Raw genomic sequence first — 26,195 nt, 5'->3', positions numbered from 1 at the left:
ACTCAGAAGGTGCAGGGCCATCCAATTACTGGCAAATCAATTCTGTCACACCATGCTCTCAGACACCACAATAACACTAATTAAAACCAAGGGTCCAGAGCTCCAAACTACACAATCCAAAGAATAGAGTTTGTGAAGAACAGGCCATTCAGCCCAACAAGTACATACTGGCAGGACAGGCAGCATCTCTGGAGAGAAGGAATGGGTGACGTTTCGGATTGAGATCCTTAGACTAGTTAGGGATAAAGGAAACGAGAGATATAGAGGGTGATGTGGAGAGATAAAGAACAATGAATGAATGGTGATAAAGGAGACAGGACATTGTTAGTTTTTTGTAGGGTGAAAATGAAAAGCTAGTGTGACTTGGGTGGGGGAGGGAGGGAGAGACAGAGGTAATGCCAAGGCTACCTGAAGTGAGAAAAATCAATATTCATACCACTGGGCTGTAAACCAAAGATCGCTATAAGATCTTTGCTGTAAGCTGCCCAAGCGAAATATGAGATGCTGTTCCTCCAATTTGCATATAGCCTCACTCTGACAATGGAGGAGACCTAGGGCAGAGTCAGAGAGCAGGAGGAATCACAGAGGGGGAGCATCGAGAGAAGATGTTGCAGAACTCTTGTCAGAGAGTGGAGGGGAACTTCTTCAGAGTAGACATATGGAGAATTCCTGACCTAAGATAGCGCCTGCCAGCGGCGACTTTTTGCTTTCAGCCAAACAGCAACAAGCAACTTATCTGGATAGGAAAAATGGCAGAGATTGGTGGCGTAATGGACAAGCTGCTAGTACACCTGAAAGCACTAGCGATTTTGTGGTCTCCCGCAGCTGCGGAAGCCTCCGACCCACAGTCCCATTTATATCGACCGATGGTGGAAAGGGTCAAGAGCTTCAAATTCCTGGGCATGCACATCTCTGAAGACCTCTCGTGGTCCGAGAACACTGATGCAATCATAAAAAGAGCTCATCAGCGCCTTTACTTCCTGAGAAGATTACGGAGAGTCGGTATGTCTAGGGTCTAGGAGGACTCTCTCTAACTTCTACAGGTGCACTGTTGAGAGAATGCTGACCAGTTGCATCATGGCTTGGTTCGGCAACCTGAGCGCCCAGGAGCGGAAAAGGCTACAAAAGGTAGTAAACACTGTCCAGTCCATCATCGGCTCTGACCTCCCTACCATCGAGGAGATCTATTACAGTCGCTGCCTCAAAAAGGCTGGCAGCATCATCAAGGACCCACACCATCCTGGCCACACACTAATCTCCCCACTACCTTCAGGTAGAAGGTACAGGAGCCTGAAGACTGCAACGTCCAGGTTCAGAAACAGCTTCGTCCCCACAGCCATCAGGCTATTGAACTCAACTAAAAAAAAACGCTGAACATTAATAGTCTGTTTATTTGCACTTTATCTGTTTTATTTATTCATGTGTGTATATATTTATACAATGGTACATGGACACACTGATCTGTTCCGTATTCATGCCTTCTATAATTCAGTTGTGCTGAAGCAAAACATGAATTTCATTGTCCTATCTGGAACACATGACAATAAACTCTCTTGAATCTTGAATCTTGAATCTTGAATCTTGAGCAGACAAAATGTGTGAGAAGGAACTGCAGATGTTGGTTTAAACCGAAGATAGACACAAAAAGATGGAGTAACTCAGTGGGAAAGGCTTGATCTGTTTCCTTTATCATTGTTCATTCATTGTTCTTTATCTATCCACATCACCGTCTATATCGTTTGTTTCCCTTATCGCTAACCAGTCCGAGGATGGGTCTCTCTTCGGTTTGAGTCTATCTTTGGTTTAAACCAGCAAATGCAGTTCCTTCTTACACAAGTATATACTAGCATTCCATTCTACTATACTTCTCCCATTAATATCCATCCAGTCCCGTCTCTGATGTTTGCACGGTTTGGACACGCTAGAGGCAGGAAACATGTTCCTGATGTTGGGGGAGTCCAGAACCAGGGGCCAAAGTTTAAGAATAAGGGGTAAGTCATTTAGAATAGAGACGAGGAAACATTTTTTCTCACAGAGAGTTGTGAGTCTGTGGAATTCTCTGCCTCAGAGGGCGGTGGAGGCCGGTTCTCTGGATACTTTCAAGAGAGACCTAGATAGGGCTCTTAAAGATAGCAGAGTCAGTTGATATGGGGAGAAGGCTGGAACAGTGTACTGATTGGGCATGATCAGCTATGATCACATTGAATGGTGGTGCTGGCTCGAAGGGCCGGATTACCTATTCCTGCACCTATTGTCTATTGTCAATTGTCTATTGTCAAAATTGCACACAATACTCCAGGTGTGGTCTCACTAGGGCCCTGTACAACTGCAGAAGGATCACTTTGCTCCTATACTCAACTACTCTTGTTATGAAGGCCAAGATGCCATTCGCTTTCTTCACTGCCTGCTGTACCTGCATGCTTACTTTCATTGACTGATGAACAAGGACCTCCAGATCCTGTTGTACTTCCCCTTTTCCCAACTTGACACCATTTAGATAATAATCTGCCTTCCTGTTTTCCAAAGTGAATAACCTCACATTTATCCACATTAAACTGCATCTGTCATGCATCTGCCCACTCACCCTACCTGTCCAAATCACCCTGCATTCTCATAGCATCCTCCTCACAATTCACACAGCCACCCAGCTTTGCTTCATCAGCAAATTTGCTAATGTTACTTTGAATCCCTCGTCTATATCATTGATGTATATTGTAAATAGCTGCGGTCCCAGCAGCGAGCCTTGTGGTTCCCCACGAGTCACTGCCTGCCATTTTGAAAGGGACCCGTTAATCCCTACTCTTTGTTTCCTGTCTGCCAACCAATTTTCTATCCATGTCAGCACTCTACCCCTAATATTATGTGCCCTAATTTTACCCACTAATCTCCTATGTGGGACCTTATCAAATGCTTTCTGAAAGTCCAGGTACCGGCCCTCCCTTGTCCATTTTCCTAGTTACATCCTCAAAAAATTCCAGAAGATTAGTCAAGCATGATTTCCCCTTCGTAAATCCATGCTGACTCGGACTGATCCATTTACTGCTATCCAAATGTGCGGCTATTTCATCTTTTATGATTGACTCCAGCATCTTCCCCACCCCCGATGTCAGGCTAACTGGTCTATAATTCCCCGTTTTCTCCCTCCCCCCTTTCTTAAAACGTGGGATTACATTAGCTACCCTCCAATCCACAGGAACTAATCCTGAATCTATAGAACATTGGAAAATGATCACCAATGCATCCACGATTTCTAGAGCCACTTCCTTAAGTGCCCTGGGATGCAGACCATCAGGCCCTGGGGACTTATCAGCCTTTAGTCCCATCAGTCTATCCAACACCATTTCCTGCCTAATGTGGATTTCCTGCAGTTCCTCCGTCACCCCAGATCCTCTGGCCACTAGTACATCTGGAAGATTGCTTGTGTCTTTGTTAGTGAAGATGGATCCAAAGTACCTGTTCAACTCGTCTGCAATGTATTGCTGAACGTAGTCACTCACAGGCCTAGAATTCATTAAGGCCAAAGCACTCAGTTTGGACACAGTAACTTATCCGCACATTTTTTCTAAGAACATCAAAAACAACCCTTCAGCACATCAAGTCTACGCCAACCATCAGAGCAATCCCATCAATCCCAATTCTCCCCTTATTTTCCTGTAACCAAAGAACTAATTTGGTGCCCATCCTTCCAATTTTCCTGTAACCTCCTAGACTTTGGGCAATTTACAGCAGCTAATTGAGCTAGATGCCCTCACATCTTTGGTATGTGGCAGAAACTGGAGACCCCGGTGGAAACACATATGGTGCTAACTCTATGTAGACTGTGCTTAAGTGGATTTGTGCCTGGAAGGTCATGTTTGACTAATCTTCTTGAATTTTTTGAAGAGGTTACTCGGGAAATTGATGAGGGTAAAGCAGTGGATGTTGTATATATGGACTTCAGTAAGGCCTTTGACAAGGTTCCTCACGGAAGGTTGGTTAAGAAGGTTCAATGGTTGGGTATTAATGGTGTAGTAGCAAGATGGATTCAACAGTGGCTGAATGGGAGATGCCAGAGAGTAATGGTGGATGGTTGTTTGTCAGGTTGGAGGCCAGTGACTAGTGGGGTGCCACAGGGATCTGTGTTGGGTCCACTGTTGTTTGTCATGTACATCAATGATCTGGACTGATGGTGTGGTGAATTGGATTAGTAAGTATGCAGATGATACTAAGATAGGTGGGGTTGTGGATAATGAAGTAGATTTTCAAAGTCTACAGAGAGATTTATGCCAGTTGGAAGAGTGGGCTGAAAGATGGCAGATGGAGTTTAATGCTGATAAGTGTGAGGTGCTACATCTTGGCAGGACAAATCAAAATAAGACGTACATGGTAAATGGTAGGGAATTGAAGAATGCAGGTGAACAGAGGGATCTTGGAATAACTGTGCACAGTTCCCTGAAAGTGGAATCTCATGTAGATAGGGTGGTAAAGAAAGCTTTTGGTGTGCTGGCCTTTATAAATCAGAGCGTTGAGTATAGAAGTTGGGATGTAATGTTAAAATTGTACAAGGCATTGGTGAGGCCAATTCTGGAGTATGGTGTACAATTTTGGTCGCCTAATTATAGGAAGGATGTCAACAAAATAGAGCGAGTACAGAGGAGATTTACTAGAATGGTGCCTGGGTTTCAGCAACTAAGTTGAACAAGTTAGGGCTTTATTCTTTGGAGCACAGAAGGTTAAGGGGGGACTTGATAGAGGTCTTTAAAATGATGAGAGGGATAGACAGAGTTGACGTGGATAAGCTTTTCCCACTGAGAGTAGGGAAGATTCAAACAAGGGGACATGACTTGAGAATTAAGGGACAGAAGTTTAGGGGTAACATGAGGGGGAACTTCTTTACTCAGAGAGTGGTGGCTGTGTGGAATGAGCTTCCAGTGAAGGTGGTGGAGGCAGGTTAGTTTTTATCATTTAAAAATAAATTGGATAGTTATATGGACGGGAAAGGAATGGAGGGTTATGGTCTGAGCGCAGGTATATGGGACTAGGGGAGATTATGTGTTCGGCTCGGACTAGAAGGGTCGAGATGGCCTGTTTCCGTGCTGTAATTGTTATATGGTTATAAGTTCAGTATTGAACCAGGCGACGGAAACTATGAGGGACTGGGGTTACCTGCTGCACCATTACTCAAGATAGACTCAAAGTGCTGGAGTAACTAAGCGGGTCAAGCAGCATCTCCGGAGAAAAAGGATGGGTGACGTTTCAGGTCGGGATCCTTCTCCTGACTAAAAGTAGGGGGTGTGGGGGAGGGGTGTGTGAAGAGCTGGAAGTGAGAAAAGAACAGGACAAATCAGGCTGCAGTTCTTTACTTCTGCACCATTATCCCTTCCATCTAACTGGAGCTCTTCAACTATTTGAGCAGTTTCCCAACATGAATTCCTCCTTCACGAGTGGAAGGGAAAGCACTGAGTAGATATTACACCGAGGTTACCACAGTCATGTAGCAAATCTTCATCAATCACCAGTAGTATCAGATGAAAACTATATCCACTGTGTGATATTTATGGGGCACAAATCACTTTTTAAGTCTTAAAAAGGTGGCTGTGAGAACCACATAGAGATGCAACAGGTCTTTATTCAGTGCAAACAGACAAACAGAGTGAACTGGTGGAATAGTTTCCTGAGTCAAAGTATAACCATATAACCATATAACAATTACAGCACGGAAACAGGCCATCTCGACCCTTCTAGTCTGTGCCGAACACGTATTCTCCCCTAGTCCCATATACCTGCGCTCAGACCATAACCCTCCATTCCTTTCCCGTCCATACGTGGCGTTTAGGGTTGGAACCCTTCATATTGATTATGGGGAAGGTGGCGGAAGAGAGCTGGAGTAGTACAAAGCCCGGCAGGTAATAGGTTGAGAAGGGTCTCAACCCGAAACATCCCCCATTCCTTTTCTCCAGAGATGCTGTCTGAACCACTGTACTCCAGCTTTTTGTGAATATTTTAAATAATGGGTTGATGCAGGCGAGAAGGTAGTTTTGGCAGGCAGGTTGTTGGACAAACGCCAGAGGTGACAAGACAGAAGGTGTGAGACAAGGATTGAAAAGTTGCGAATCATGAAGCTAGAGAAAGGAATGTAGGCGGAGGGAGAGCGGAGAAATTGTGCGAGTCCAGGTGGGACAAAGGGAGAGCGGGGGGTTACATGGGGGAAGGAGGGAAGGAGAAATCTGATGACCTCAATTACATTGTGTCTGTTTTGCTTTACAGTTCATAAGTCGCTCTAAGAGCAAGAGGAAGAATATATCATTGATGTTCTTCTGTCCGACATAAGGAAAGGTTTTAAATTGATGACAGTTTCTCAATGCACAGCTCCATCAGAAATTGCAGATGACACTTCTATTCCCATGATGAGGTCAGCCACCCAACAAACACCTGCAGAGCAGAAGCTTGCAGCATGTTTAATTTATAAGGACGATCTTATAAGGAAAAAGATAATAGTAGGTGATCAATGTACATTCTATTGGGTGTGAACAAAGAATTCCATGTAATGGGATCATATCTTATCATTGAAGATCAACTTTGAACATTCAAATCCCTTTATTGGGACAAGGCCATTGACTGATATTCTAAAAGCTTCTGAGAATACCATAAACATCCTTCTTCTAGCGTATATTGAGAGTGCTGATTCACTAAGTACAAAATCCCTAATGTTAATGGAAAGAACTACTAAGAATATGACCATAGAAAGGGTCACGACCTGAAAGGCCACCTATCCATGATCTCCAGAGATGCAGCCTGACCTGCTGAGTTACTCCAACATTTTTCTTTGGTGAACCAGCATCTGCAGTTCCCTGTTACAGCAAAGAAAACTGGTAGGGAACATAAAAACTGACTGCAAAAGCTTTTATAGATATGTGAAGAGAAAAAGATTAGTTAAAATAAATGTAGGTCCCTTGCAGTCAGAAACGGGTGAATTGATCATGGGGAACAAGGACATAGCAGACCAATTGAATAACTACTTTGGTTCTGTCTTCACTAAGGAAGACATAAATAATCTGCCGGAAATAGCAGGGGACCGGGGGTCAAATGAGATGGAGGAACTGAGTGAAATCCAGGTTAGCCGGGAAGTGGTGTTAGGTAAATTGAATGGATTAAAGGCCGATAAATCCCCAGGGCCAGATAGGCTGCATCCTAGAGTACTTAAGGAAGTAGCCCCAGAAATAGTGGATGCATTAGTGATAATTTTTCAAAACTCTTTAGATTCTGGAGTAGTTCCTGAGGATTGGAGGGTAGCTAATGTAACACCACTTTTTAAAAAGGGAGGGAGAGAGAAAACGGGGAATTACAGACCAGTTAGTCTAACGTCGGTAGTGGGGAAACTGCTAGAAGCAGTTATTAAAGATGGGATAGCAGCACATTTGGAAAGTGGTGAAATCATTGGACAAAGTCAGCATGGATTTATGAAGGGTAAATCATGTCTGACGAATCTTATAGAATTTTTCGAGGATGTAACTAGTAGAGTGGATAAGGGAGAACCAGTGGATGTGTTATATCTGGACTTTCAGAAGGCTTTCGACAAGGTCCCACATAAGAGATTAGTATACAAACATAAAGCATACGGGGGTTCAGTATTGATGTGGATAGAGAACTGGCTGGCAGACAGGAAGCAAAGAGTAGGAGTAAACGGGTCCTTTTCACAATGGCAGGCAGTGACTAGTGGGGTACCGCAAGGCTCAGTTCTGGGACCCCAGCTATTTACGATATATATCAATGATTTGGACGAGGGAATTGAATGCAACATCTCCAAGTTTGCGGATGACACGAAGCTGGGGGGCAGTGTTAGCTGTGAGGAGGATGCTAGGAGGCTGCAAGGTGACTTGGATAGGCTGGGTGAGTGGGCAAATGCATGGCAGATGCAGTATAATGTGGATAAATGTGAGGTTATCCACTTTGGTGGCAAAAACAGGAAAGTAGATTATTATCTGAATGGTGGCCGATTAGGAAAGGGGGAGATGCAACGAGACCTGGGTGTCATGGTACACCAGTCATTAAAAGTAGGCATGCAGGTGCAGCAGGCAGTGAAGAAGGCGAATGGTATGTTAGCATTCATAGCAAAGGGATTTGAGTATAGGAGCAGGGAGGTTCTACTGCAGTTGTACAGGGTCTTGGTGAGACCACACCTGGAGTATTGCGTACAGTTTTGGTCTCCTAATCTGAGGAAAGACATTCTTGCCATAGAGGGAGTACAGAGAAGGTTAACCAGACTGGTTCCTGGGATGTCAGGACTTTCATATGAAGAAAGACTGGATAGACTCGATTTGTACTCGCTAGAATTTAGAAGATTGAGGGGGGATCTTATAGAAACGTACAAAATTCTTAAGGGGTTGGACAGGCTAGATGCAGGAAGATTGTTCCCGATGTTGGGGAAGTCCAGAACAAGGGGTCACAGTTTAAGGATAAAGGGGAAATCTTTTAGGACCGAGATGAGGAAAACTTTTTTCACACAGAGAGTGGTGAATCTGTGGAATTATCTCCCGCAGAAGGTAGTTGAGGCCAGTTCATTGGCTATATTTAAGAGGGAGTTAGATGTGGCCCTTGTGGCTAAAGGGATCAGGGGGTATGGAGAGAAGGCAGGTACAGGATACTGAGTTGGATGATCAGCCATGATCATATTGAATGGCGGTGCTGGCTCGAAGGGCCAAATGGCCTACTCCTGCACCTAATTTCTATGTTTCTATGTTTCTATTATGACTATGACCATGATCGATAAGAGGTAAAATAGACAGCCTGGAACCTCCCATGGTCTGTGTGACAATGGTCCGAAGTATATCAGCTCAAGGTGGCTGATGACTGGTCACTGTAGTCCAACCAACATTTCGTTATTGTCTTATGTTCAGTCAATGCTTTTGAGTCTTGTCAGTTTCTAAACCAACTCTCTTAGTTGAACTGTTAACTCTGTTTGCCTCATGGACAATGCTGTTGTGTAACCAGCTGTCTGAGTAATTTCAAACCTGACTACAACTTGCAGGATATATTTGAAGTGTGTTCTTGTTTGTATTAATGGCTCCTACACTATTCCTTCTGATTATGGTTGCTACTTCCGAACAGTTCCCTATGGATTATCCAACTCAGTAATGGGAGCTTTAAAAATAAATTGCTGCATCATTTAAACTCATTAAGTTGCTGCTGGTGTAACTGATCTGAGGGATGTATTGTGTCTCAGCTATGGATTGGTCAAATCTGTCCGCATAGGACGGCAGTACTTCCAAGAGGATAAAAGCAGTACCATTAGGTGGCAAAACTCATAGACAACTCTTGCTGAAAGTTAACTGGAACCTCACCAAGGTAAGATGTACACACGATTGTGTGTAGTGAAACTGAGATGCAACAATATAATTTGATTTGGACTGAACTGAATTTGTATTAAGATTGAAAACTATTAAAATCATTGTTGCTGATTGAAATATACAATTGAAGATTATATTCAACTATGGAAAAGGTGGGATACCTAACTAGGTGGGTATTTTTAAGATGTGTTCTATTCCACCATTTCTCAGATACAGCCTGTTGAAGTGGTGGAATTGGATATATATTTGAAAAGAAAATATTCACAGGGCTGTGAAGAAAGAACAAGAGGATGGAGCAAATGAGTCAACTCTTTCGGGCATTTTGTATTGAATAATCTCCTTCTGTACTGTCACTATTTAAGTTTTAATAAGGCAATCTTTGTGCCGGTAACGTGTGTGGGATTTTATTCTCTCTCCTCGGATCCCATTATTTTGGTCTTCCTATTATTTTGTTGTGGAGGAAATTGAAACACAAAAGTGTTTTTGCAGTGACAGCATTACCTCCCTTTTGGTAACAGCCTTGCAGGAGTTTCGAGTGTGCATCAGCGATCGTCCCAAAGTCTAAAGCTCGATAATCACGGGTCTAATTCATTTAAATTAACACAAACACACACACACAACAATCTGCGAAAGCCGAAGTAAAAATGTCAGGATACGCACAGTGGATCAGTGTTTAGTAGAAAAGATGAATACATCAACAGAGTTAATTATATCCTATATATTTTTTAATTACGCCATGTATATGCTGCTGTTCTCTTCTGGGTGGGTTGGGTGGAGTAGGCTGAATCGCAGAATTCAACGCAACTTGTAACAGGGTTTGGAACGAATCCATTGCAGAAACAAAGACTGCAGTCTGCTGAGAGCAGATTCCAGAACTGTGCTGAGTCGGTCAATGTGAACACACTGGTCTGTGAGATGAAGGCATCGTCTCCCGTACTAACTCCTAGTGTTGTGATCTGAGAATGGAAATGGATTTAACATCAACTTTCAAATTTGCATGTTTTTCAAAAGGAAGCATTTGTAATGGAGAAGCAACAGGAAAATGCGATTATTAACTAGATCCTCCAAGGAGCCAGCACAGAAACAATGGGCTGAATGGCCTCCTTTAGTTTTGCTTCTACTTGTGTGTGCTGATGTATAAAGAGCAACGTTACAAAACATAGTGAAGCCGCAAAATGCTTAACTTGATGAACTTAAAATTTCTGTCTGGTGCCAGAGTGCAAGGGTTGTGCAGAGGAGGTTATGCTCGAAGCTTAGATACCCTAATTCATGGGCTTACATGAGAAGAGATTCAATATACATTCTCTTCACACAGAAAGTTTGAATGATATAGGTTAGGGACACTGATCATGCTAATTTTGCTAATTGTAGTTTTGGCTGATGTAAAATACACCCTATCCTACCAACATACAGCATGACAGGCTGAATTACCTTGTCCGGGCAGAGTAGGATTAAAGGAGTTCTGCATTGTCGGAGGGGATATGTTTCAGATGAGGGAAAGCTTCAGTTTTGTCCACCCTTTCTGCTGGATGTAGGGTTTTTTTCATGGCATTGTTTCAAGAGCTCTTTGATATCCCTCAACTAACACTGAAAACTGATAGTGTTGGGAAGAACTGCTGATGCTGGTTTAAACCAAAGATTGACACAAAAAGCTGGAGTAATTCAGCGGGCCAGGCAGCATCTCAGGAGAAAAGGAATAGGTGACATTTTGGGTTGAGACCCATCTTCAGACTTACCTGTTTATTTTTAATAGAGACCATGTATGAAAATTTAACAAACGTGTCTAACTACACCACGCAATGACAAGACTCATACTGCATGTATACTGATGTATACTGCTTCTTAAAAATGTACCCTGATATATACTACATCTTAAAGATGTATAAGATGTTACTGCATCTTAAGATATCATTAAGATAAATAATAATCCTATCTTTCTGTGAAGCCGTGTGACATTTCCTACCTTTCCAATGTATTTACCTGCCACTGCTAAACATCACAAACCAGTGGGCTCACACCCAGAGCCCTCGTTCACTCAATGCATCTTTTCAGCAATGTGCAGGACTAGCCAGCTCTCGAGTGTTGCAGAAGCTAGAAGGAGAAAACATCTTGTATCAAATTATTTGGATAGCCAGCTTGTGACCCTTCAGGAAATGCCACTGACACCACACACAATAGTAGTTTTTTCAGTAAGCACCACTTTTGCATCACTCTGTATATGACCGTTTATAGAGATCAAGTTGTGTCCAGTCACTGGCAAGATGCCAGTCACTGGCAAGATTGCACTTAAGAAGAATTTGTGATACAGAATTTGTCATGGGGCGGGACAATGGCGCAGCAGTGGAGTTGCAGCGCCTGAGACTGAGTTCGATCCTGATTACGGGTGCTGACTGTACGGAGTTTATACACTCTTCCCGTGACCTGCATGGGTTTTCTCTGTGAGCTCCAGTTTCCTCTCACATTTCAACGATGCGCAGGTTTGTAGGTTAATTGGCTTCTGTAAATTGTAAATTGTCCGTAATGTGTGTGTGGGATAGTGTTATGCCCCTGTCCCACTTGGAAACCTGAACAGAAACCTCTGGAGATCTTGCACCCCACCCAAGGCTTCTGTGAGGTTCCCGGAGGTTTTGGTCAATCTCCCCAATGATGGCAAGTGGTTTCCGCGTAGTCAAGGCTTCTTTTATGTTCCTGCGATTATTTCAAAAAAAACAAAACCGACCTCGACTAAAAATAGGTTGCCGTTTGGTCGAAGCCAGTGGAGTGGGGTTGCTATTTACTTACAGGCAGTCTAAGGCAATCTCCTTCGCTGACCAGCCATTTTGATTGGCTCATTGGAGTTTTCAGCAAAGTTTGGTTTTCAGGACCTAGAAGATCCGCCGGAAGATAAAATGCCCGCTAACTTTATTAAACTTCTTAAAACTGTCTCCACTCCTTCTCCCCCCCCTTCTCCCAGCTTCTCTCTCCCCATTCTCCCCCCTTCTCTCTCTCCCTTCTCTCTCTCCCTGCTCTTCTCTCTCTCCTTCTCTCTCTCCCCTTCTCTCTCCCTTCTCTGTCCTCCCCATCTCCTTCTTTCCCCTTCTCTTCCCTCGCTCTCTAAAGGACTTACCGTGCTCTGTGGCAGCCGTTTACCTTCCTCTTCATTGCACAGACAGGCGCTCCTTCCGCTGTCCCTGGGCCCCCACCTTCGCGATGTGTGTGTGTGTGTGTGTGTGTGTGTGTGTGTGTGTGTGTGTGTGTGTGTGTGTGTGTGTGTGTGTGTGTGTGTGTGTGTGTGTGTGGTGTGTGTGTGTGTGTGTGTGTGGGTGTGTGTGTGTGTGTGTGTGTGTGTGTCGGTCGGTAGCAAAGATCCTGTGGGACCTTTGGTCAGTAGATGCAGCTCATGCTTCGGTCGAGGCTTTCCAGGCGAGTGACCAAAACCTCTGCGACTCATGGAAACCTTGGGTGGGGCGCAAGGTCACCAGATGTTTCCGTTCAGGTTTCCTAAGTGGGACAGGGGCATTAGTGTGCAGGAATCGCTGGTCGGCAGGGCTCAGTGGCTCAAAGGGCCTGCTTCTACGCTGTATTTCTAAACTAAACAAAACTAACCCAGGATTTCTGTTTGATGTAGCACTCGAGTTGTTTTGAACTCAATAGACTTCCTTCTGTTTCCCTTCCGGACAGCCGAAACAAGATCGGCATCACAACAAAAGAGTCCACTGCTGAAACTGTTCGCTCATTCTAACAAATGCTGCCCAACATAGAGTCGGCAATCTAACAATCCCCTTGTGCTGCAGCCATGACAACAGCAGAGTAACCCATTTTCTCTCTGCAGTGAACCTTTCCCATTCTGCTGCAACCAAAACACAAGGCCACATTAAATCCGCTTGACATTTATTCCTACATTCCAGCCCTTTGGAAACGTATCAGTGGTTACTAATTATAGATATTTCTGAGGCTGAATCTATGAAATTGACTGTTTGTACATCTTCGCACGTAATCACAAGTTAATTGCAGCAAAAAAAGTTTACATAACTTATCTTGCTTCATTCACCCAGAAAAATGAACGACATAGCCCAAACACTTCAGCAATTCCAGGGATTTAGCCAGTATTTTTTGTTCTCCAAAAATAAATTTTATTCAGAATAATAAAAAATATATACAAAACAAGAACAGTGCAGTCTTCCGACATTCACATCAGCTATAAATATATTAATTAGCGTTATATTTGGTTGTGTTCACAAAGCTATCAGTATACCAGGCATCCTTGCCACTCATGTGGCCCTCTGGATTGGTATTCCTTCCCTTGTTTACAGGTGTCTCCTCCAGACCCTGCCTCCAGTAACATAGCATCTGCCATTGGTATGTTGTGGCAAATTGGCAAATTGCAGTGGATCAAGGTCATTTGTGAGCCTGGAGGACTACCACATCCATGCCAAACGCAATGCCAATCTAAACTAATCCCATTTACCTACATTAGCACCATATTCAAAAGCATGGCAACTCAAATGGGGAACATTGAGAGCTCATACGGATATAGAGGTGGAGGGTGTTAGAGAGTTCCGGGGAGAGAGCCATGTAGAGATTTGAATGCATAGATGCAAGTGTTAACTCAAATGTTAACTCACCCCTTTCTTTCTTTCACTCAAGCAGCTTTTTCCCAACAAGATGTCTGATCTGGAGAATGCCCTGGTGACAATTATTGAAACATTTCACAAGTACAGTGGCAACGATGGAGATAAGCTAAAGCTGAAGAAGGCAGATCTGAAGAATCTCATCAACAACGAGCTCAGCAACTTCATTGAGGTGAGTAGGATGAGTGGGCCTTTGAGACGGTTCTGCTGATAAGGTTTTTAGGGCTTGTTCAAATACGGGCATCATGACATTGTAAATTAAGGGCAGATCCATTTTTAACATCCATCGACTTTACGTGGAGACTGAATTTAAGACCATGAGCCTGGGAGCAAGGAGCACACAATGGTGTCAAGCACAATGAGATACCAGGGCATATACTAAGGTAGGATCTGTGGTTATCCTGTGCCTTGCATTATCCAGAGTGCAGCTAGCAGCTTCCCTACCTCTTTGCCATACCCAATGAGTCAACTCTCAGGACTGAGAAGGATCTCAGCCTCCAATTCTTTCTTGCACACCCTGTGGGCGAAATGCCTGTCTACACCCAGCTTTTCAACAGGCAACGTCCTTGAGAAATGTTGAGCATGGAATGAGGGGTAAGCTGGAAGCATTGAAACAGGACACTTCAAGTGCTGTACATGCAGTGGCTGCTATAATGAGAGGGATGGGGATGGTGAAAGTGGCAGGGATGTAATATGTGAGTCAGCAAGGAAAAATTAGAACTTTAGGTGGAATCCTCCCAGTCACTCAAATAATTTCCTCAAGATCAGTAAATGGCAGTCAGTAAGACTCGGACGATCCATTTTCTGATTGGAATTTCCACTCAAATCATTTCCATAGTCCGTTCAAACTCAGAGTTCACTGCTGTAACATTTAAAATTATGAATTAAAAATGTGTTGGGTTATTGATAGGAATAATATCCAATGATCCAGAAATTGTGTCAATCCGCTTTCACTGATATCCCTAGAGTGATGGACTATTGGAGCTTCACAGCACTGCTTGTTTCGCCCATTGCTTTGCCAGGATAATACTTCAACTCCTGAGAAGTCTTGACACAGGGAATGCAGAGAGAATGTGGGGGATCAGGGTCACTGTTTATAAATAAAAAAACTTAAAGGCGTGAAGGACAGAGATGAGGTGAAATTTACTTTCACAGTGTCCTGGGTCTTTGGAACCTCAAACGTTGGTCTTCAAACTCTTTGAAGACTTTAATACAGAGATAGAGTCCCGATAGGTGAATGGGTGAAAGGTTGCTGTGGTTTTGCAAGATCTGATTCAAGTTTGTAGTCAAGTCAGCCTTCACCTCATCGAATTATGCCACTTAGAGGAGCCTTGTGGTTTCCTCCCTCTATTCATTCATGTGTTTCAGTGTGGACAGTGCAGAAACAGGCCCTTCGGGCCAATCAGTCCACGCTGACCAATGATCACCCTGTACTCTAGCACTAGCCTACACACTAGGGACAATTTACTACTTTTACCAAAGCCAATTGACCTACAAACCTGTACGTCTTTGGAGTGTTGGAGGTAACCGGAGCACCCAGAGAAAAGCCATGTGGTCACAGGGAGAATGTACAAACTCTGCACAGATAGCAGCAGTAGTCAGGATCGAACCCCGTTGTCTGGTGCTGTAAGCCCCTTATCTGGAGAAAAAGGAATTTGTGGTGAATGCTTCATAACTTGTTGGTTTTAGATGGTTATGAACTTTGCAGAGAAATAGAGGGGGACTGGGTGAAAGAGAGATAGAGAGGAAAAGAGGTGAGAAGGGGGGGGGGGGGAGAAGGGAGAGAGAGAGAGAGAAAGCAAAACAAGTAACAAAAATGTCGTAGTCTGTGGAAAGAGGGCCCAGAGGCCAAGAAGAAGTACCATTAATACCATCTCAGAGCTTTCAAAGCTCCTGCTCGGTTATCTGTCAGCCCTTTATTAATTATATAGATCTTGATGCTTTTCCCAGAATCACTCAACAACGAGAAACAAGACTCCCTCTGGCCACTGCAGACATACACTCTTTTCTCTGCATTTACTGAAATCAGAAACCCACGTTCATAGAATTCACACAATAGCTCAGAAAACATCGAGAATGTTTTCCTAAATGCATTTAAGATGCTACCAACAGACAGCAGTCACTGGAATTCTTCAGCTGGGCGAAGTGACTGGGGGAGGTGGAGGGTGGGGCTGCTGACTGCTACAAAGGAAGGTATTGTGTCGGTGAAGAACCTGCATGAATTAAGAGCCACATTGCTGACTGTTCAGATATGCTGTCAAACACTGGCTGCTTTCAGCAATCAAAATAACATTGTGTTTAAAAGACACAAAATGTTGGAGTAACTCAGCAGGTCAGGCAGCATAGCTGGGCAACATGGATAGGTGATGTTTTGGATCACAACCCGTCTTCAGTCTGAAGCTCTGTCCCTCTCTACCTTTCAGTCTGAGGAGGTGTTCCTATCTGCTCAAGTTCAAGCTAATGCCTCAAAACTCATTGGCCAGCGGTTCATTCTACAGCAAGACAATGATCCCAAATATACTGCTCAAGCAACAAAGGAGTTTTTCAAAGCTAAAAAATGGTAAATTCTTGAGTGGCCAAGTCAATTACCTGATCTGAACCCAATTGTGCATGTCTTTTATATGCTGAAGTGAAAACTGAAGGGGACTAGTCCCCAAAACAAGCATAAGCTAAAGGTACACAAAAATGCTGGAGAAACTCAGCGGGTGCAGCAGCATCTATGGAGCGAAGGAAATAGGCAACGTTTCGGCCCGAAACGTTGCCTATTTCCTTCGCTCCATAGATGCTGCTGCACCCGCTGAGTTTCTCCAGCATTTTTGTGTACCTTCGATTTTCCAGCATCTGCAGTTCCTTCTTAAGCATAAGCTAAAGACGGCTGCAATACAGGCCTGGCAGCACATCACCAGAGAAGACACCCTGCAACTGATGATGTCCATGAATCGCAGTCATTGCATGCAAAGAATATGCAACAAAATATTAAACATGACATTGCTGTGTTCCAAACATTATGGTGCCCCAAAATGGGGGGACTATCTATAAACACTGCTGTAATTTCTACATGGTGAAACCAAAATGTATAAAAATGGCCTTTATCACAATCTGACCATGTGCACTTTAAGCACATGTGATTTTATTCTCTTACAAATCTCAAATTTTGGAGTACAGAGGCAAATAAATAAAGGATGGGTCTTTGTCCCAAAGATTGTGGAGGGCATTGTATATATAAAACAGAGGTGCATACAAATATATGTTCATAGAGGCTGGTGAATTTCTGGAATTCCCCATCTCAGAGAGTTGTGGAGTCTGGATCATGAGAAGTATTTAAGGTGGAGAGATCAAGGGAATGGAAGATTTGGAAAAAATGGTACAGAAGAGAAGTTGAGGCCTGGGTGGATTAGCCATGATCATGTTGAATGTTGGGGCAGGCTTGTGGGGCTGAGTGGCCTACTCCTGCTCCTGCATCCTCATTTTTTTATGAATGATTCAGAGGATGTTATAACAGGGAAATCAAGTCCTTAAGCATAAAAGATTCCGCTTCAAAAACAGGAGTAGAATAGTCCCATAAGTCAACCATTAGATGGCAGTGAAGCAGATTCCCAGTCAAAGCTGGTAATCTTTGCTTTGTCTTGTAGCGTTGCTGAACTCTCTGACAGTAGCATCACGCCAGCAGCACATGCACAAACAACCATGTCCTATTTATAGGTATTTTGTGCTTGTGTGTTTGTATCTGTGCATTTGTGTGAGTCTGTCTGTGGGTGTGTTTGTAATTGTGTGCACACGAGTAATGTTCCTTGAAACTTGTATTTCCTTTTGTTTACAAAACATATCTTTGCAGGACCTCAAAGACCCAGAGACCCTGGACAAGCTGGTGGAAAGTCTCGACACTGATGGTGACACGGAGTGTGACTTTCAAGAGTTTGTCGCGTTCATCAGCATGGTAACCACAGCGTGCCACGGGTTCTTTGTGCAGAAGGACGAGTAGGGAGAGCACATGGTGGAGACAGTGTAAGATATTGCTTTCTTCATTGCTTCCACGAATAATGGCTTGTGAGATTACAATAGAGCAATCAAGCATGGTTCCCAGAGTTTGCAAAAACTGGACGTTCATGAGTAACACACACCATGTCCACAGAATCTCATGAGTTCCTCACGGACTAACAGAGTTAACAGGCCTAACGGACAGTTAATTTCCAGCTTCCCTCCATGTTCAGCTCTCCTCCATATTTCTGCAGTCAAAGATGGTGGTTAGAAGACAGATTTAAAGCAAAACTTAAGGACACCATTTAGGGGTCTTTCTATTACTTCTAACTCATGTGATCTCAATGGGGTTGACACAGTAATGTAGAGGGAACTATATTCATCTTACCTCTGTTGTACTTGAGGATGTAATTCTCTGGGTGGAATAAAGAGAATTTAATTTGCCATGTAAATCTGCTGTCGCAGAAATTTGGTATTCCGCATCACAGGAGAGAGAAGGAACTTACAGTTCAAGACATCACCAATTTTCATGCCACCTGTAATGATTATTCATCCCTCCTACATTCTCATCCAACTCATTAATGAATATAATGAACAGCAAGGGTCTAAGCATTGATCACCAATAGGCACTAACGGTCTAACGGTCATCGGTCATGTCTAGTCTTGCCATTCAGCAGCCCTGAAATTGATAGATGTACAATCACTGTCTCTGAAATTCTCACCTACTGACAATCCCATCACTTTTCAGAGATTCCCAAAGATTCCCAAAGACTAGATCCAGTACCACTGTCCAGCAGAACTCTCAAAAGGAACACCAAAAGCTCTCCCGATGGTCCTGTACAAATCTTGCTCTATTTAAGCCTGCCACACCATGGCAGTCCTGGTTAACATGCCGGAAAGTGAAACTTCCTTCTGCTCTTCCCTGATTATTTTAATGCTTCTCTGTACTTTGCTCACGGACCTGCTGTTCCATTGCCCACTAGTTGGAGGTATGGAGTACTCCTCTTGCAGTAAAGTGAAATCCCACCTTCTCTGTTACATCCACCCACCACCACCAATCACACATGAAGGCTTTATTATCTGGGAAGTCGAGTTGCTAGTCCAACCCTTCTTTCAACTACATCTCCATGATACCAACATATCATATTCCTGCATATTAATCAATGCCTTAGGTCATCTTCAATGGTTCAATGGTTCTTTATGGTCATGTATGCACTGCACAGTGAAATTCTTTTTGCATAGCTCACACATGCACGTCACCATATTTTGGCATGATTTACACAAAGAAGTCCAAACTCCAAAGTCCGGTCCACATGCTGGATATACTGGAGTGCCCCCGATCCAAGTATGCACAGGTAAAATGCAGGCTGCTGCAGGGCCTCCTCCGTTGCCCTCGACCAGCTCAACCCGCGAACCAACGTACCTCTCCTTGCCCTTACTTGTTGGACTCTTTATATTAAAATAGCTGCTTTCCAGTCTTGTTCCATGACCTTGTTAAAACGATGGGTGCTCTGCCCATTGGACTGAGTTTTCCTTCTTTATTTAGTTGTTCTATACCGTCATTATGTCTCATTTCATCTAAAACCACACTGAGAGCAATATTAACACCTGCCCTCCCCCCTCACCCCGTTAGGATGTTAGACTCGGACAGGTTGGGAATATGCTCCGTCAGAGATTGAAGCTCAGGCTCAGAGACTTCTGACCCATTGACCAAAGGCCAGGATCGGAATTGTTCATCTTTTGTATAGTATTAACTAAAAAAAATAATACCCACCTTAGGATCATTCACGTCCCACTCGGTACTTGACATTTTGACACAGAAAACGAGTTGCTGGAGGAAGTCAGCAGGTCCAGCAGCATCCATGGAGGGAAACCCAGACAGACCAAATTTTGGGTTGAGACCTTTCGTCGGGAACTTTACAATTAATCATCCCCACAGAACACTGCCCAACAGACAGACATTATACATAAAGCCAGTTGCCTCTACATCCAAATGGAATGAACAAACTTCTGTTCAGAAATCAAATGGTTGTGAAGTGCCTGGAATGTTTAGTGTCTGCGCAAGGCTTCTTGTTACCATTAGCAACTCTCTTGTGCACAATCCCATTTCCAATGTTTTTCTTTCAGGCATCTCCCCTGCTGCTTTTCTAGTTGTTTTTCTCATAATTAAAGGGGTTGGAAAGAAGTAAGAAAATCTGAAACATTTGGCAACACCACAAACGCAGCCTGAGATGGTCTGTCAGCTCATTGATTGATTCAAAGATATAGCCAAGCATCTGGCCCATTGGACCACCGAGTCCACAATGATTTATCAGTTGATCACCCGTTCAGACTCGATCAATGTTATCCTGCTTTTGTATCCACTCCCTACACACTGGAGCAATTTATAGAAGCCAATTAACCTGCAAATTCCTATGTATTTGGGATATGGGAGGAAACTGAAGCATCTGGAGGAAACCCACGTGGTCACAGGGATAAGATGCAAACTCCACACAGGCAGCATCTGAGGCCAGGATCAAACCCGGGTCTCTGCCGCTATGAGTCAGCAGCTATTCCAGCTTTATCACTGTGCTGACCTTATGTTTGGTTTTAGGTCATAAGGTCAAGTTGTTAACCATTCAGACCTAATCATGGGAGTTTGAATCATTGCCAATCTTGAGTTCTATATTTAGCAACCACACAACCAGCAAAATAAGAATGTTTAATCATATCAGTAAGCACTGGATTCAAATGGGGATGGCAGAGGTAAAAGCTTAAGAGAGGCAACACACAGCATTGCATTAACCTGCTGTAACATCAATCAGAAGTCTTTGTTTTGATCATTTCTTTGACTGGGACTTGTCCTTATGTCACAAATGTCTAATTCAGGATAACCCAGGCTTGAAATCAATCACTGCCTTAGACACTGGGGAAGTTCATTAGTACTGGCAGCTGGTGCACCAAGGAGTATGCATCTCTCCAACACGTCCTATGACCCTGCAAGCAGTTTATTCGTTCCTGAGAAAGATGCGTAGCCGGTAGAGGAATTGACGTCCACAACCAGTACCAGAGCAATATCAGTTAATTTACAGGCAGGGTAAGCAATTTGCTTGAACAACCTCTTCAGTTCGGCAACAGCTGGAAGATTGAGCTGCCGAGGGAACAGACCAATGCAGAGTCTCTCCTGGGTCACTGACATTGCATTCCCCTTGTTGTCAACACGTCAGGCTTTGATGCACACTCATCCCCATGGCACTGGCTCCCACCTGGCAGTATCTCTGGCTCCCCATCCCCTTGATGTTCCTACTGCGGTAATCATAACAGGCCACTCCCAAAACTCACTCACTGCTCTCAGTGGGCTGGTACTAGTCAGAAAACACTATCGGAAACAACATGGGGCGTTTATACAGTAGTGCTTGTGCTCCGTGGGCAAAGCAATATTCAACCCTACCCTGTGGGATGAATTATATAACCAATAAGAACACAGGACATAGAGCACTCTGGCATGGGTACAGCCCTTCAGCCCACGATATCTGTGCTGAAAATGATGCTAAATCAAACTAATTCCTTCTGTCTGCACGTGATCCATATTCCTCCATTACTTGCATATCCATGTCCTCACCAAAAGGCCGATCACATCTGTTTCCACATCACCCTTGGCAGCATGTTCCAGGCACTCATCACTCTATGTGTAAAAGATTTACTCTGCATATCATCTTTAAACATTCCCCTTCAGACCTTAAAGCTAAGCTCTGGGAAAGCCAAGGTGCTGTTCTTCTAGTCTGTGTGTGACCTCCAGAGTTGATTTTCAGCTCTTCTCTCAAATGGCCTGACAAGCCATTTTGCTTCAGCCTGGTTGGGGTTGAATATAAATGAAGTGCTTGCCACCGACATCACATCTCATCAAATACACAGAAGCAGAAAGGAATAGTGTTTGAAAACCAGTCATACGACATCAACTGCAATTGACCAACAAATCCCAAACTATTTGGTGAAATGCTCTTTTAACCTGATGTAGCTCAGAGGGAGGTGGTCTCGCCTTTAAGGTGACAGGTTTAAATCCCACCGCAATGTCACTAAAACAGGAGATCTCTTCACAACACTGATTTGTGGATGCTTGCTGTGCATAAATAGACTGATGAAACTCCTGCATTATAAAAGAACTATCTATTCCAAGTCTGCCTTTGCTTCTAAGGTATTTTGGGGCAGCCTGAGATTGTACACACGTACATGCATGTACGTGCATTTATTGAGCCCCTCTGAGGAGGAGCGATCATAATTAAAGATAGACACAAAATGCTGTCTGAAGAAGGGGCTCGACCGGTATCGTCACCTATTCCTTTTCTCCAGAGATGTTGCCTGACCCGCTGAGTTACTCCAGCATTTTGTGTCTATCTTCAGTGTACACCAACATCTGCAGTTCCTTCCTACACACCTGATCATCCTGAAGAGTGATTATAACTGAAAATCTTTAAGGAAGTATAATCATAATTTGATAGAATTTTGGCTAAATTGAAAGTGATTTTGTCCAGTCTGAAAACAGATAGTTAAATAGGGTAACAATCGGGGTGCCAGAGTGAGTGCTGCTGCTTTACTTTGGAAGCTTACTGTACATAAATTGCCCGATGCAATTTCTGCATTACAGTAGGAATTACCCATTTAAAGTCTGCCTTTGCTTCCAAGTATTTTAGAATATCCCAAGATTGTGGGAGACGTTATATAAGCTCAAGTCTTTGATATTTTTGCCTGGGTATTTGATGCAGCTGGTGCACTCAAAAGCATACTGACACACGAGTGAGAGTGGAGGAAAGAGCTTACACAGAATATAACTGACTGTTTTTGTGAGAGAAGGGGCACAGAAGAGGTGCAAACCGTTTCAGAAAGGGAAAGGCAAATCAATATTGTGGGTTGCAGATACTTATTTAGCAGAGCTGTGAGCATGTAACCACAAGAACTCAGTACAAAACATGTGAGACTCTGGCAAAGCCCAAACAAGTTACATTTTTTGGAAATGAGGGTCCAATTCTGAGTTCAGCTTTTCCAAGGATTCAACGGCGATCAAAGCTCAAATTCAACAAAATTATAATACAAATACATTCACATGTCCAGTGATGAATGGGAAGCAGGAGCTGGCCAGCTCTTGTGATTAGAATCTACTACCAGTGACCAACAGTGAAATGTTGTGTTGAAAGTTAGGACAGAGATGATGTGAAATGACCAACATGAGCTTCTATCCATGCTAAAGTTATGAGATGACTGAGGGAAGATGAATGGATATTGAGTGGCAAGAGGGCACCAGAGGAGGAGAATTTGCAGGGTCACCCGAAGAGATCATATGACTTGGTTGTCCACGATAACAGGGAGAGATGGGCAGATTGCCTCAGCTAGTTCCACACTTGCTTCAAGGTCAGAAGACTGCAGACTGAGATGCGCAGAGCCCTGGTCCTGCGGCCATCCCTCAGGTTGGTCTCACTGCTCGGGATGGGCATCAGTCCTGGTCAGTCCACAGATCCCCATGTTTCCTGCGGCTGGAACTGGGAAAATGGATCATCCTCAGGGGTACATTAGACAAAGAGCACTCAGTAGCCAAAAATGATTCAGCCAATTATGTCTGGTTAGCTCACTGGTTTCAGCTAAAAGAAAGATTCTTTATGTTCACACTCCCATGTCTTTTAAAGGAAAAAAAATTATCTTGTAGTTCCCCTTTGTTAATTAAATCTTTTGGTAAGTTTAATTTGTTTTGTTTTCACAGGAGGCTGGAAGGAGACCATGAGGCAAGATGCTGTTGGCATGGACACTGCAGAAGTAACAAGCAGGTCCTGGCAGGCATGCCCCTTGCAAACTAACCTTGAGTAACGTGAACGCTCCTTGTCCTGCTTAATGCATAGGGCTTCAATTACAGATACTGAGGGCAACAGGAGCCCTGGCAGCAATGAAACAACTGATGGAAATCACCTAATGTTCAACCAGGGCAAGGGTTAGAAATCTCTCCTAACACACCTGAATGGTTACGCTAGAAATTGTATTTGTACTAATTCACAAATAAAATCTCATGTGTAAATTAATTACGTAACTGTGTTTGAATGATATAATTCCCAGCATTTTCTCACACGCTCACTGCTTTCATTTGATAAAGGCCCCACAAACGATGGTTGATCTCTTATTCTTCACTGATTGAGCATGAGTAGACTCTTCAATTGTGGGTGGCATCTGTACTCAGCAGGGCCGAATCAACTCTCACACCAAGTGTGAGGCCAGGGATTATCAATTATTATCGGAAATTACCCTGAACCTCATCAGGTGGCTGGGAGACTGCCAATCTGCAGAAGCTTATACACTTGGAACAGCCATAAAGTAAGAGAGGCTGAGTGAACATATAGTGAGGCCATTATATACATATACACACACACACACACACACACACACACACACACACACACACACACACACACACACACACACACACACACACACACACACACACACACACACACACACACACACACACACACACACACACATTATACACACACACACACACACACACACAATTTTAAATATACTTCTTTAAGGTCACACTTCGGCTTCCAACACTCCAGGGAAAAGAATCCTAACCTCTACAGCCTCCCTTATAACTTAAACCTTCCAGACTCTCCAACTGCAGTAGCACTCCAGTAATATATAATTTTTGCTCCATTTCCATTTTAATGATGATCAAAACTGTACACATTACTTGAAGTATGGCCTTACCAACATCTTGTATGGCTGTAATATGACATCCCAACTCCTGAACTCAATATCCTGATCAATAAAAGCAAGGGTGCCAAATACCTCCTTCACCACCCTTTTCACCTTTGTAAGAGAGAATCAATGTGGGATACAGGGAAAAAAGGAGAGGTAATAGGACTGATAGTATTGCTCCTCTGGGAGCCAGTATTGATCGAATGGTCCAATTGACGTCCTGTGCTATAATAAGTATGAAATAAGTACGAAAAAGTAAACCACACAGTATGTGGCAACGATTGGCCAATGGTGGATTGGGAAAATGTACAAAAAAAATGAAACAAAGAAAGGCTAACATTTAAAGGATTATTACATACTGTAGTTCACGAGTTATATTTCCTTTAAGGCAAAAAAAAACTCAGGAAAAGCCCAGCTATGGCTACCAAAACTTGTTAAGAACAGCATGAGATCAAAGCCAAAGGCATTTAATGATCCAGAAAAAAGCAGAAACCTTGGGGATTGGGATTAAATTCAGAATTCAGCAAAAGAGGAGACAGGAATCAACAAGGAAAGGGAATGTTGAATACAAGAATAGTCCAATGAGGAACTACAGCAGACTGTAAAATCTTGTGACAGTATGTAACGGGAAATATTAATGATAGGGGCAGGATAAATTATATCAAGGGGATAAGAAAATGCTGAGAAATTAAGTAATTTCTGATGCCAACTTGTTACCACACAGAGGACTAACTTTCAGCCCACTAAATCTGTGCATGCTGCAAATACAGTGATCCCGTCAGTCCTATTCCCTCTCCCCTCAGTTCCCTGTTGCCCAGCAACATAACCCCTCTCCTACATACCCCCAACCTCCCCTTTCATTATTCTGTCATTCTCCTCCACAATGAGATGATGTATAGCAGCTGAATAAGCTAACTGTGGGATGCTGTGAGTCTACTCCTGTTCCTATTTCCCTGTCCTTTGTGTTTTATTTATGAGAAAGGGAAGAGGGAAAGTTAATGGTAAGTAAAAAATAAGGCAAAATAAGGAACGGTAGACCAGTCTACCTTGCATCAGCAGTGCGGAAGATGTTAGAATATGTAATGAAGGAAGTGGCTAAATAGCACTTAGAAAATAATAAGATTGGGCAGCGCAGTATGATTTCTGAAAAGAAAATTGTATGGCAACTATTGGAATGTTTTGATGTTGCAACTAGCAAAATATGTAAAAGTGTTCATACACCAGTGATGTATTTGCATTTTCAGACAGCATTTGATAAGGCACCTACGATGATCATTAAACATAATTAGTGTGTGGTAATGGGGTTAATATACTGGCATGGATGGGGACTGTTTAATTATGAGAAATCAACGAATATGAATGACAGATTGGGAGGTGTCAGGTCATGTATTTCCCTCCCTAGACGTTGATTGGCCAGTTCATGCCTGGCCAGTGGATACATTTTCTCTCTCTGTAGAAACACACCCTCACTATCAGGTACAAGGAGTGAATGGGATTGATCACGTTGTTCTTGCAGAGAACTACATGGAAGCATAGTGAGAGGACAGGTCCACCCCAAGTG

At 43.3% G+C, this 26,195-nt stretch overlaps 1 protein-coding gene across 2 annotated transcripts; it reads left to right on the top strand.

The window, feature by feature from the left end:
• Positions 1–9,168: 9,168 nt before the first annotated feature.
• On the top strand, positions 9,169–23,963 carry s100b (S100 calcium binding protein B). 2 transcript variants are annotated; one of them, XM_033024543.1, is made up of 4 exons: positions 9,169–9,324; positions 13,956–14,108; positions 17,772–17,941; positions 23,646–23,963. In XM_033024543.1, the coding sequence occupies exons 2-3, from the start codon at positions 13,971–13,973 to the stop codon at positions 17,916–17,918; spliced, it is 285 nt and encodes a 94-aa protein (XP_032880434.1). In that variant the 5' UTR covers positions 9,169–9,324; positions 13,956–13,970; the 3' UTR covers positions 17,919–17,941; positions 23,646–23,963. The 2 variants fall into 2 exon arrangements, with proteins under 2 accessions (XP_032880434.1, XP_032880435.1); XM_033024544.1 differs by having other exon boundaries at positions 9,185–9,324; positions 13,953–14,108.
• Positions 23,964–26,195: the final 2,232 nt, after the last annotated feature.

Source organism: Amblyraja radiata, chromosome 7, assembly GCF_010909765.2.
Source record: "Amblyraja radiata isolate CabotCenter1 chromosome 7, sAmbRad1.1.pri, whole genome shotgun sequence".
Classification (NCBI taxonomy): Eukaryota; Metazoa; Chordata; class Chondrichthyes; order Rajiformes; family Rajidae; genus Amblyraja; species Amblyraja radiata.
Note: the sequence above shows the minus strand (reverse complement) of the source record. Positions and strands in the feature narration are given on the sequence as shown.